Genomic DNA, 13087 nt, shown 5'->3' with positions numbered 1-13087 from the left:
GAATTTGGTGGACCTGCAATGGTATATGTGGCGATACTTGCCGGCTGCCCCCAGCATATCCTTAGTCTATGTTGGTTGCATTTCACTTTACTTTTTGATGTATGTGTGGTAAATAAATGAATTAGAATCTGAGGAATGGTGAAAGAGAGAAATAATTGGTCAATTATGGAAATTTTATGGTGCAAGTCCAAAGCCTTCTGATAGAGTAGAAGCAGGTAGGTAGGGTATGGGAGAAGATGTGCAGCCAACTTGCCTTCATCCATCAGGTTGTCAAGATTAAGGATTGGAAGTCATGTTGAAACAGTCTAAAATCTTGGTGAGGCTACACTTAGACTATTACATTCAGTTCTGGTCACCCCTTTACGGAGATGATATAGAGGCTTTACAGAAGGAGCAGAAAAGGTCCATCAACCTGTGGAATGGATTAGAGAGTGTTAGCTACAAGGAGAGGTTGGAGAAACTTGGACTGTTCTCTCTGGAGTGTTAGAGGTTGAAGGTGGAGTCTGGTCAAAGCACATAAAGTTATGGGAGGCATAGATGGAGTAGAGAGTCTTTCTCCCATGGAGGAAATGTCAATTTCTACAAGGAATTGAAGTAAGGTGAGAGAGGGAAAATTTAATGTTTAAAGAACTAGAATATAAAAATAATGATGTAATGCTGAGGCTTGATAAAACACTGGTGAGGCCTCACTTAGAGTATTGTGAGCAGTTCTGGGCTCCCTCTCCAAGAAAAAATATTCTGGCATTTCAAAGAGTTCAAAGGAGGTTCACGAAAATGATTCAGGGAACAAAATGGTTGCCATATGAGTGGCGTATGATGGCTCTCTACCGATACTCACTGGAATTCAGAAGATTGAGGGAGGATCTCATTGAAACCGATCAAATCTTGTAAGGCCTCGACAGAGTGGATGTGGAGAGAATGTTTCTCATGGCAGGAGAGTCTCGGACCAGAGGACACAGACTCAGAATAGAGGGACATCCATTAAGAATGATGGGGAGGAATTTCTTTAGCCAGACAGATTTGTGGAATTCATTGCCACAGGTGGCTGTGGAGGCTAAGTCATTGGGTATATTTAAAGTAGAGTTTGATTGATTCTTGATTAGTCAAGGCTTGAAAGGTTGCAAGGAGAAGGCAGGAGACTGGGGCTGAGAGGAAAATGGGTCAGCCATGTTGAACTGGGAAAGCAGACTCAATGGGCCAAATGGCCTAATTTTGCTCTGATATCTTATGGTCTTACGATCTTATGATTTATAACGCAAACATTTTTTTGTCCACAGTGATGAGTGCCTGGAACACATTGAAGGGGAGGCAGTGGATGCAGATATTGTACAGCAGCAACATTGAAGAAGCTTTTAGACTGACATGTGAGGTGGCAGGGAATAGATGGAAAGGAACCATGTGCTGACAGATGGAATTGGCTTAAACAGGTTGGCACACAAATATCTTATCTCCTATCAGATTCCTTTTTCTTCAGCCCCTTTCCACTTTTTCCACCAATCCCGTCCCAGCTTCTCACTTCACTTCCCCTCCCTCACCCACTTCTTTTACTCCTTCACCTGGCTTCACCTATCCCCTTCCCCTTCCCCACTGTCTTTTTCCGGCTTCTTCCCCCTTCCTTTCCCGTGCTGGTGAAGGGTCTCGGCCCGAGGCGTTGACTGTTTATTCCCTTCCGTCGATGCCGCCTGACCTGCTGAGTCTCTCTACCATTTCCTGTGTGTTGATAGAGAATGACAGTCGCTGCGCACTGGATAGACATTCACAAAGATACAGAGGAGATGGTATCAAGATTGTATAACACAGGAAGTACAGAAATACCAAGGAGATAGTTACTAAGATAACACTGAGGCCCAAGCATAACCTGGAAGGTAATTTTTGCATGATTTTTTTTTGCCTGATGAAGGCATGACATTGGTTAGGTTTCATTACGAGTCTGAGGGGAAAATTGTATGTCATCAAAGACACTCACAATTTTCCACGGATGTACCATAGAGAGCATCTGTCTGGTATGGGAGGGTGACTGCACAGGATCAGAAAAAGCCGCAGAAAGTTAAAAAGTCAGCCAGCTCCATTGTCACTTGCCCTCTCCAGCATCCAGGACATATTCAAAAAGGCAGCACCCATCACTAAGGACTCACGTCACTCAGGACAAGGAGGAGGTACAGGAGCCTGAAGTCACACACTCAGTGTTGCAGGGACAGCTTCTTCCTCTCCACCATCAGATTTCTAAATTGACAATGGGCCAATGAACACCACCTCGGTATTTTTTCCTCTCGTTTTACACTACTTAGTTAATTTAATTTTCTTTTAAAATATACTTACCGTAATTTATAACTTATATTATTATGCATTGCAGTGTACTGCTGCTGCAATCAACAAATCTCAAGACATATGCCAGTGATATTAAACCTCATTCTGATCCCATCCATGTATGATAACTGGTGTAGTTCCCCTTCAGGTTTCCCTTAAAGAGTTCATCTTTCTCCCTTAACCCATGACCTCTAGTTCTAGTTTTATAAAACCTCGGTAGGAAAATTCTGCTTGCATTTACCCTATTATCATGTTGTATATTTCCATCAAATCTCTCCTCTCTCTTCAAAGTTCCAGGGAATTAAGTTCTAACCTATTGAACCTTTCCCGATAATTCAGGTCCTCAAATCTCAGCAGCATTCTTGGAAGCTTCCCCTGTACTCTGTCAATCTCATTAGTGATCTTTCCTGTGGGTGGGTGACCAGAACTCCACACAATACTTCAGATTCACCCTCATCAACATCTTATAAATCTTCAACATAGCATCCCAACTCCTGTGCTCAATACTTTGATTTATGAGTGCAATGTACCACCCTGCCTCCCTGTGATGGAATTTTTATGGAATTACAGACCCATATTCCCAGATCCCTCTGCTCTTCCGCACTCTTCATGCTCTACTGTTCACTGTGTAAACCCTACTTTGGATTCTCCTCTCAAAATTTGCAACACCTCACACTTGTCCACATTAAATCCCATCTGCCACTTTTCAGCCTATTTTCCCAGATGGTCCAGATCCTGCTGCAGGCTTTAATAGCCTTTGTCGATCTCTGCAAAGTCATAGAGTCATAGAGCACTACAGCAGAGAAACAAGTCCTCTGATTCATCCAGTCCATGCCAAACCATTAATCTGCCTACTCCCATCGACCTGAACCCAAACCATCGTCCTTCATACTTCTCCCATCCATGTCCATCCAAATTACTCTTAAGTGTAGAAATCAAACCCACATCCACCACTTTCTGCTGACAGCTCATTCCACACTCTCACCACTGTCTGATTGAAGAAGTTTTCCCTCATGTTCCCCTTAATCATTTCACCTTTCACCCTTAACCTATGATCTCTAGTTCTGGTCCCATCCTGCCTCAGTGGAAAAAGTCATCTTGCATTTGCCTTATTTATACTCATAATTTTGTGTAGCTCTCTCTAATCAACCCTCAATCTTCTACATTCTTAAGAATAAAGTCCTCACCTGTTTAGCCTTTCCCTATAGCTCAGGTCCTCATGTGCCACCAACATCCTTGTAAAATTGCTCTCACTCTTTCAATCTTATTGATGTCTTCCCAGCAGGCAGGCAACCAAAATTGGGCATAGTACTCCTCAGTGCCTTACCTTTCATTGTGCAAGTCCTACCTTGGTTTGTCCTCCTGAAGCGCAATACCTCACTCTTGTCTGTATTAAGTTCCATCTGCCCATTTTCCCCAGTGGTCCAGATCCCACTGCAAGCTTTAATAGACTTCCTCACTGTCCACTACATCCCCAGTCTTGCTGTCATCTGTAATTTTGGTACCTCTATTCTACAATCCCAGAAGCAAGAATATAATGCTGGGGCTTTATAAGGCATTGGTCAGACCACTGTGAGCAGTTTGGGGCTCTTTACCTAAGAAAAAATGTGCTGGCATTGGAGAGGGTCAGTGAAGGTTTATGAGAATGATCCCACGAATGAAAGAGTTCACATATGAGGAGTGTTTGATGGTTCTGGGCCTGTATTTGCTCGAGTTTGGAAGAATAAGGGGGTGTCTCACTGAAACTGGCTGAATATTGAAAGGCCTAAGCAACGCGGACATAGAAGTGTCTCAGACCAGAGGGAACAGCCTCAAAATATAAGGACATGCTTTTAGAACAGAGATGAGATGGAATTTCTTTGGCCATTGGGTGAAGAATCTGTGTAATTCACTGCCACAAAAAGCTGTGGAGGCCAAGTCACTGGGTATATTTAACGCAGAGGTCAATAGGTCCTTGATTAGTAAGGGCATTAAAGATTACAGGGAGAAGGAAGGAGCTTAGAGTTGAGAGGGAAAATAAATCAGCCATGATTCAATAGGTTGAACATCCTAATTCTGTTCCTATGTCTTATAGTCTTATGGTCTTTCCAGAGGGAAAGTAAAGTATTAAAAGTGACAAGTTGCCTAACAATCTGCAGATGCTAGAAATCCAGAGTAATACACACAAAGTGCTGGAAGAACTCAAAGGTCAGGCAGCATGTTGAGAGTTGATGTTTTGGGCCAAGATCAGGACTGCAAAGGAAGGGAGCAGAATCCAGAATTAGAAGGTGGGAGGAGGGGAAGAAGACAAGCTAGAAGGTGATAGATGAAGCCAGGTGAGTGGAAAGGTAATTGGGTGGGGAAGAGGGATGAAAAGAGAAGCTGGAAGGGAATTGATGGAAAAGGTAAAGGGTTGAAGAAGACAGAATCCAATAGGAGACTAGAGTGGACCATGGAAAAAAGGAAGCGAAAGGAAAGTTGGGGAATGGAAAAAGAGAAGAAGGGGAGGATGGCTGGACAAATTTAACAATGCTAGAGGGGATTTTCCACACTCAGTGACCACCCTCAGATTGTGCAGAGTACCCAGGGCACTGTCAGCTTCCTCAGCATGGTATGTTGCAGTATCCTACTGCGTGAAGGTCTGTTTGGAGAAGGTATGAATACATGTCAACATCAGAATCAAGTTGATGTCATTAATGTGGGGAAGTTGGGTGACCACACCATCAACTGATGCATATCATTACCGGGAGGCTGAATCATGTACTGATTTGGAAAAGGAAATGGAATGAGGCAATAAAGCAAGTGTGGTATCACCGATTCACTTGTCTAGTTTCAGCCAGATGTTTACATTCTTGTCACGTTTCCAGGTACCTCCTGGTCACTGACTGGATGCTGGTGGTCTTCTGCTGCTGCTACCCACCCACTTCAAGGCTCAAGATGCTGTGCATTCAGAGATATTCTTCCGCACACCACTGTTGTAACACGTGGTTACTTAATTTACCACCACCTTCCTGTCAGCAATCACGAATTCATCCCATTGAAAACTTCAATATTAAGTTCTGGATCATTCTGTCCAAATCATTCACTCTACATCCGTCCCCTCACTCCTTATATCCGACACCACTGATCATCAAGGAGGAGGTACAGGAGCCTGAAGACCCACACTCAAAAATTCAGAAACAGCTTCTTCCCCTCCTCCATCAGATTTGTGAACATTCAATAAACCCGTGAACATGACCTCGTTAGTCCTCCTGTTTGTATAATTTACTTATTTTTGTAATTTATAGAAATATCATGTCCGCACTATATTGCTGCTACAAAAGCAAATTCCATGTCACCACTCAATTTCAAGGACTCCACAACTCATTTGCTCAGTATTATTTTTTATTTACACTATTTGTCTTCTTTTGCACATTGGTTGCTTGTCAATTTTTGTTTATGTACAGCTTTTCATAAGTTCTACTGTATTTCTTTATTTTCCTACAAAAGACTGCAGGAAAATGAATCTAAGGGTAGTATAGAGTGACATATTGACAATAAATTTGACTTTGACTTTGATATAAATCTGTGATAATAAATCTGTGTGGAGGGACCACAGCACAGAATCGGAAAAAACTCAGCCAGCTCCATCACGACTGCTCACGTCTCCACCATCAATGATATTTTCAACAGGCGATGCCTCAAAGAGCCGGCATCTGTCGTGAAGGACCCCCATCACCCAGAATACACTATCCTCTTATTACTATCGTCAGGGAGGAGGTGGTAGTAAAGGGTTGAAGAAGAAAGAATCTGATAGGAGACAAGAATGGACCGTGGTAAAAGGGAAGGAGGAGGGAAACCAGAGGGAGGTAATGGGCTGGTGAGAGGGGAGCCAGATGACAAAGTTTAAAGTAAGTTTGTAATCAAAGTACAAATATGCCTTATACACAACACTGAGGTTCATTGTCTTGTGGGCATATTCGATAAATCCATGGAATAATAACCATAACAGAATCAATGAAAGATCACAGCAACTTGGGCGTTCAACCAGTATGCAAAAGACAGCAAACTGAGCAAACACAAAAAGAAATAAATAACAATAATAAATAAATACATACTAAACATCGAGAACATGAGATGAAGAGTCCTTGAAAGTGAGTCCATAGGTTGTGGCATCATTTCTATGATGGGGCAAGTGCAGATGAGTGAAATTATCCCCTATAGTTACAGAGCCTGATGGTTGAGGGGTAATAACTATTTCTGAAACTGGTATGTGAGCCCTGAGGCTCCTGCACCTTCTTCTTGATGGCAGCAGCGAGAAAAGAGCATGTCTTGTGTGTTGGGGGTCCTTGATGATGGATTCTGCTTTCCTGCGACAGCATTTCATATAAATATGCTGAATAGTCAGGAGGGCCTTACACATGAAGGACTGGGTTGTATCCACTGTTTTTTGTAGGATTTTCAGTTTTCATACTGGGCTGTGATGCAGTCAGACTATATATCCTCCACTTTTAACATTTTAGGAACAGTTTCTTCCCTTCATCCACCAGATTTCTGAACAGACAATGAACCAACCTATGAACACTAACTCACTACGTTTGCTTCCCCTTAAGCATTACTTATTTAAGTTATATTTTATACATATCTCTTATTTTAGTTTATAGTATTTTTATGTCTTACACTGTATTGCTGGTGCAAAACAAATTTCACAACATATGTCGATATTAAACCTGCTTCCAATCCTGATTTGGGTGCTTTTGGCCTTATACCCAAACCTTGGGTGGTGGAGAGGAGATATACCTCTACCAAAGGAAGTGTAATACATGCCTTCCCTCTGCTCACCTGCAGGTCATCTTTGGGCAGGGTGTAGCACCTGCTTAGCCTCCCAGTCAGGATCACACGAAGCCATGGGAGCAGGGGGTGGATGGTCGTATGAGCAGCTGGTGCATATCATAAGTCGTGGTTATGAGACTACTGATGCCAGGCAGACAATCTCTGAAGAGATTTGATAATGGCTGGGGACACTGCCCAGAAGAAGACCTTGGCAAACCACTTCTGCAGAAAAATTGCCAAGAGCAATCATGGTCATGGACTGAAAAAAGAGTAAGCGTGGAGGGGGTCTTCCCCAGAGGCAGATTAAAAACAGATGGAAGACCACGATCACCCATATCATATAACACGGCACATAATGATGATGACCCAGCCGATATTGTGATGTATGTAATACTCACAAAACGCTGGAGGAACTTAGCAGGTCAGCGGCATCTATGGAGGGAAATAAACAGTTGACCTTTCCAGCCTCGGCCTGTAATCAGGGTTGAAAGGTCTCAGCCCAAAATTTTGATTGTTCATTTTCCTCCATAGATGCTGCTCGACTTGCTGATGTTTTTGTGTGTTGCTCAAGATTTCCAACGTCTGCAGAATCTTGTCTGCCTTCCTGAATGATGCATTTGCCAGGAGGCTGATGCACACGTAGAACTGGAAATGGTGAACCAATGGAGGAAATGTGATACCAATTCCCCTTAAAGAGTGCGGTGAGCCCGAGCTGTATTGCGCGACATTTAATTGATGCACGCACACTTGCGTGTGGGATCTTACAACATCTTTGGTAATGCTTCCTTGAAGTGCTTTGTCGTGTGGTTGCATCATTAAGCTCACTATATAAACCAAAAGGTCTAATAATAATTTATGTATGTTCAGTAAGGCCTCAGTTACATTGGTGCAATTAAAAAGATTTGATCACACAACGTGGACGTCACTAAGAATGCCTGTATTTCGAACATAGGAACAGGCCCTTTGACCCATAAGGTCTGTGCTTAGGGTGCCACGGTAGTGTAGCAGTTAGCATGACGCTATTACCACTCAGGGCATACCGAAGTTCAGAGTTCAATTCTGAAGCCACTCTGTATGTCCTCCCCATGGTCTTCCCCGGGTGCTCTGGTTTCCTCCCCCAGTCCAAAGATGTACTTGGTAGGTTAATTGGTCATTGTAAATGGTTCTGTGGTTCGATTAGAATTAATTGTGTTTGTCGGGGGTTACTGAGATGGCATGGCTCAAAAGGTCAGAGGGGCTGTGTCGCTAAATAAATAAAAAATAAGTAAATAAACACAATGTCAAATTAAACTAAATCTATTTTATCTGTAATGATCCATATCTCTCCATTCGCTGTGTAACAGCCTCTTTAGGACTATGACTTTATTTTGTAACTTGATTTTATTCAGAGATACAGCAAAGTCGCAGCCCTTTCTGGACCAACAAGACCCTGCCACCCAATTCCCCCCATGTGACCAATTAACCTACTGAACCGCACGTGTTTGGAATATGGGCAGAAACTGGTGCCCTCGGAGGAAACCCAGGGGGTCTTGAGCAGAACGTGCAAAGTCCTTATACACAGCGGCAGCAATTGCACCTGGGTTCCTGGCACTGTAATAGTGTTATTGATGTGCATTTAATATTTCAATAATATTTTGATTAAGCTTTTTGTTTTTTAACTAATCCATTGTATGTAAAAAACATAAATTGCATACATCATCACACTGCCACGTGATAGTGCGCTCCACACTGAAAGTAAAGACGACCAGCATTCTTCCGATTTCCATCTTCATTTGAATTAGTTTAAAGTTTTGAAGTTACAAAACATAATAGTTACACAAATAGCTACACTACCATGCCGCTATCGTGTCTCTCTCTGGCAGCCTGCTCCAGGCACCTAGCACTCTCTGAGTAAAATACTTGCCCCACACATCTTCTTTATTGTTCACCTGCACTGCACTTTCTCTGCAGCTGCTCCACTTCATTCTGCATCGTTATTGTTTTACCTTGTTCTACTCAATGCACTGTGCAATGATTTGATCTGTATGAATAGTATGCAAGACAAACGTTTCATTTTATCAGTACACATGATAATCATAAATCAATTCCAATAATAACACCAATACCAATTTCTTAAACTATCCCCCTGTCTGCCTCAGTCATTCCCAATGGCTTCTTAAATGAGGAGGTAGTTAAGAGTCAGCCATATTGTCTGGCCTGGCATCAAATGAAGACTTGATTAATGACTGGACATCGGGCACACAGCAGCTGCTGGAAATCCAGAGTAACACAAGGAAGTACTGGAAGAACACAGCTAGTCAGGCAGCATCTATGGAGGGGAATAAACAGTTGACATCTTGGACTGAGACCCTTCATTGGCCAGAAACATTTCTGATCATTAACGCTGCCTGACCTGCTGAATTCCTCCAGTATTTTGTGTGTGTTGTTGAGTCAAAATGTGAGTTGTCTTTTTCTGAATGACATTCTTGAACCAGGTTGCTTTTAAAAATAATCCAGCCAAATCAGGACTATCATTAACACAAGGGATTCTGCAAATGCTAGAAATCCAGAGTAACACATAAAATGCTGGAGGAACTGTGGGTGGGTCATGATGAAGGGTCCTGGGCCAAAATATTGGCTGTTTATTCCTCTCCATAGATGCTGACCAACCTGCTGAGTTCCTCCAGATGTTTGTGTGTCCTACTCATAGCTATCATTGTAACTTCAGCACACATTAACATAATTCATTGGATTAATTTTCCCCAGTTGTCTTGGTGAGATTCAAACTCATATGTCTGGATCAGTGGCCCAAAACACTGGCAGCTATGCAAGTAATTGAACCAACGCACTCCTCTGCCCTGTTTGGTCCTGCGATCCAAACTGCAGGGAGACCTCCAAGTCTTAGTGAGGGTGTAGTGTATGTGCAGGGAGATGTGGTGCAAGGAATTATACCTGCAAAGAAAGAATCACACTCATACTAAAGCAGAACTGATAAGGTCACATGGTTCAAGAGAGTTAAGACCTTCTCTAGGGAAAAGATAGTTGGAGTAACAGTGACTCTTACCAATCTTTAATTAAACCGGCCTATCTCAAACTCAGAATCAGAATCAGGTTTAATATCACCAGTAAATGTTATGAAATTTGTTGTTATGTGGCATCAGTACCGCACAGTGCAAACATTAAAAAGAACAAGTTCAAAGTTCAAAGCACATTTATTATCAAAGTAGGTATACTATATACAACCGTGAGGTTTGTCTCCTGACAGGCAGCCACAAAACCAAGAAACACAAAAAGACGCATTGAAAAAAGAACGTCAAACTCCCAATGTGCAGAGAAAAAAAAACAAAAATCAGCAAATAGCTTTCAGATTTATTACCATAAGTTTCACTAGAAAAAGTGTTAATAATAAAGTATATTCTTGTATGTAGCCCCCTTCCCACACCTTTTAAATCTGGTCCTCAGCTTTTTATCACCAGTCCTGTCGAAGGGTTTTGCCTGAAATGTTGTCTGTATTCTTTTCCATGGATGCTGCCTGACCTGTTGAGTTCCTCCAGCATTTAGTGTGTGCTGCTCAAATTTCCAGCATCTGCAGATTTTCTTTGGTTTATATAGTAGTATTTTTTTGTTTTGTTTGCCACCACAGGGAGTCACTGGGTTTCACCAGCACCATCTTATACTGAACTCATGTAACTATAAATTTTATATATATATGCTGGCATTTATAGCGAGAGGATTCGAGTACAGGAGCAGGGAGGTACTACTGCAGTTGTACAAGGCCTTGGTGAGACCACACCTGGAGTATTGTGTGCAGTTTTGGTCCCCTAATCTGAGGAAAGACATCTTTGCCATAGAGGGAGTACAAAGAAGGTTCACCAGATTGATTCCTGGGATGGCAGGTCTTTCATATGAAGAAAGACTGGATGAACTGGGCTTGTACTCGTTGGAATTTAGAAGATTGAGGGGGGATCTGATTGAAACGTATAAGATCCTAAAGGGATTGGACAGGCTAGATGCGGGAAGATTGTTCCCGATGTTGGGGAGGTCTAGAACGAGGGGTCACAGTTTGAGGATAGAGGGGAAGCCTTTTAGGACCGAGGTTAGGAAAAACTTCTTCACACAGAGAGTGGTGAATCTGTGGAATTCTCTGCCACAGCAAACTGTTGAGGCCAGTTCATTAGCTATGTTTAAAAGGAAGTTAGATATGGCCCTTGTGGCTACAGGGGTCAGGGGGTATGGAGGGAAGGCTGGGTTCTGAGTTGGATGATCAGCCATGATCATAATAAATGGCGGTGCAGGCTCGAAGGGCCGAATGGCCTACTCCTGCACCTATTTTCTATGTTTCTATATAAAATTAAATAAATTAAATTAAGTAAGTCATGCAAAAAGAGAGCATCATGGCTGGGTATGGCAAATGGTCTGATCAAGACTGCAAGAACCTGCAGGGAGTTGTGGACTCAGATCAGTGCATCATGCAAACCAACATCCCTCCATGGACTTGGTCTGAACATTTTTTTTCCCTGGTAAAGCAACCAGCACATCAAAGACCCTGCCCACCCAGGGCAACCTCTCTTTTCCTGCCTTCTGTTGAGTAGAAGATACAAAAACCCAAAAGCACATACCACTAGGGTCAAGGGCATCTTCTATTATAAGGTTATTGTGTCACCTAGTAGGATACTCTTCCTAGAGATGCTGCCTGGCCTGCTGCTTTCACCAGCAACTTTGATGTGTGTTGCTAGGATAAAATGGACTCTTAATCTCACAGTCTACCCTGTCACGTCATTGCAATGCTCCATCTGAAAGCCAGTAGCAAAATTATCACTGTACTGTTCCGAGATTATGCTGTAACTTCAAGCAGTATATTTCAATGTAAACTAATGTCCTGCACATTGTTTCTTGCCAGTGTTCAAGCTGAAGTATTTCTTCATGTGCACAGTAGATATGGTGCTAAATGTCGATTCCTTTGCTTGCATTTTCAGAAACATCTTTAATATCTCTATTTTCCTCTTTCAGGGTTCTTTTGAAGACCCTGACCTGGAGTTACACGTTGACTACGGTTCTTTGCAGTAATACAACCGGCCGTCGTTCGGCACGGCAGGGGCTCGGCCTAAGAGTTCAGCTCGGCTTTGGAGGCCTAGAATCTCGGTGTCCTGGATCGGTGTGTTGTGGGAGCTGGAACATCGTTGGCTGTGTGCCCAGGGACCTGAGATCTTTGGGCACCGAGCTCCAAAAAAATGATGCAACGGACTTTTAACATCGTAAATCAGCGAGTTGTTTGTTATGTCTCCCCCTCGCTGTGAAACGGAGACTCTTCTTTCTCCCTTATTAGGGAGAGAGAGAGAGAAAGAGCCTGTGGAATGTTGAATGCCGGGTGAACAATGTAGCCTTTGGGGTAACTGCAAGTCTGTGTTTTTGCTGTTGCCTCGCTCACGCTTGGGTGCTCAGTGGTGGGTGCTGATGCTTTTTTTTGGCGGTGGGGGGAGGGAGGATTTTGCTTGCTACCGCTTATGCGCAGGAGGGAGGGGAGCTGGGGGGAGACTTTGGGGTTCTAACATTTAACCGTTGTTCATTCTTTGGGGGACTCCTCTTGTTTTCGTGGACGGTTGCAGAGGAAAAGCATTTCAGGATGTATATTGTATACACCTCTCTGACATTAAATGCACCTTTGAAACCTTTGAGATGTCCTTCTGCAGCTTCTTCTTGTCCCATTCCTTGTGCTCTCTGCTCAATATTCCATATGTGCAGCCTTCTATACTTACAGTACTGTGCAAAAGTGTTAGCTACCCTCACTATATATACAGTATATATGTGCCTAAAACTTCTGCACAGTACTGTAGTCATTTTATGTATTATATTGTATTGCTGCCACAAAAAAAAACAAATTTCATGACATATGTGAGTGATGATAAACCTGATTCTGATATGAGTCTCTACTATGGACTGAGAGTGGGAAGGGGACAGGGAGAGGGGAATCATGTTTGGGAAAAGGGGAAGGGGGAGAGGAGGGAGCAGG

At 42.8% G+C, this 13087-nt stretch overlaps 1 protein-coding gene across 1 annotated transcript in view; it reads right to left on the bottom strand.

Annotated features, from left to right (window-relative positions):
- Positions 1-12125: 12125 nt before the first annotated feature.
- The window catches only part of LOC134347761 (uncharacterized), a 28892-nt gene continuing 27930 nt past the window's right edge, over positions 12126-13087 (bottom strand). The window contains exon 4 of the mRNA XM_063050165.1: positions 12126-12284. Coding sequence (XP_062906235.1) covers positions 12126-12284 — 159 coding nt within the window. The remainder of the gene's footprint in view (positions 12285-13087) is intronic.

Source organism: Mobula hypostoma, chromosome 6, assembly GCF_963921235.1.
Source record: "Mobula hypostoma chromosome 6, sMobHyp1.1, whole genome shotgun sequence".
NCBI classification, from domain to species: Eukaryota; Metazoa; Chordata; class Chondrichthyes; order Myliobatiformes; family Myliobatidae; genus Mobula; species Mobula hypostoma.
This window is presented reverse-complemented; position numbering and strand designations above follow the sequence as displayed.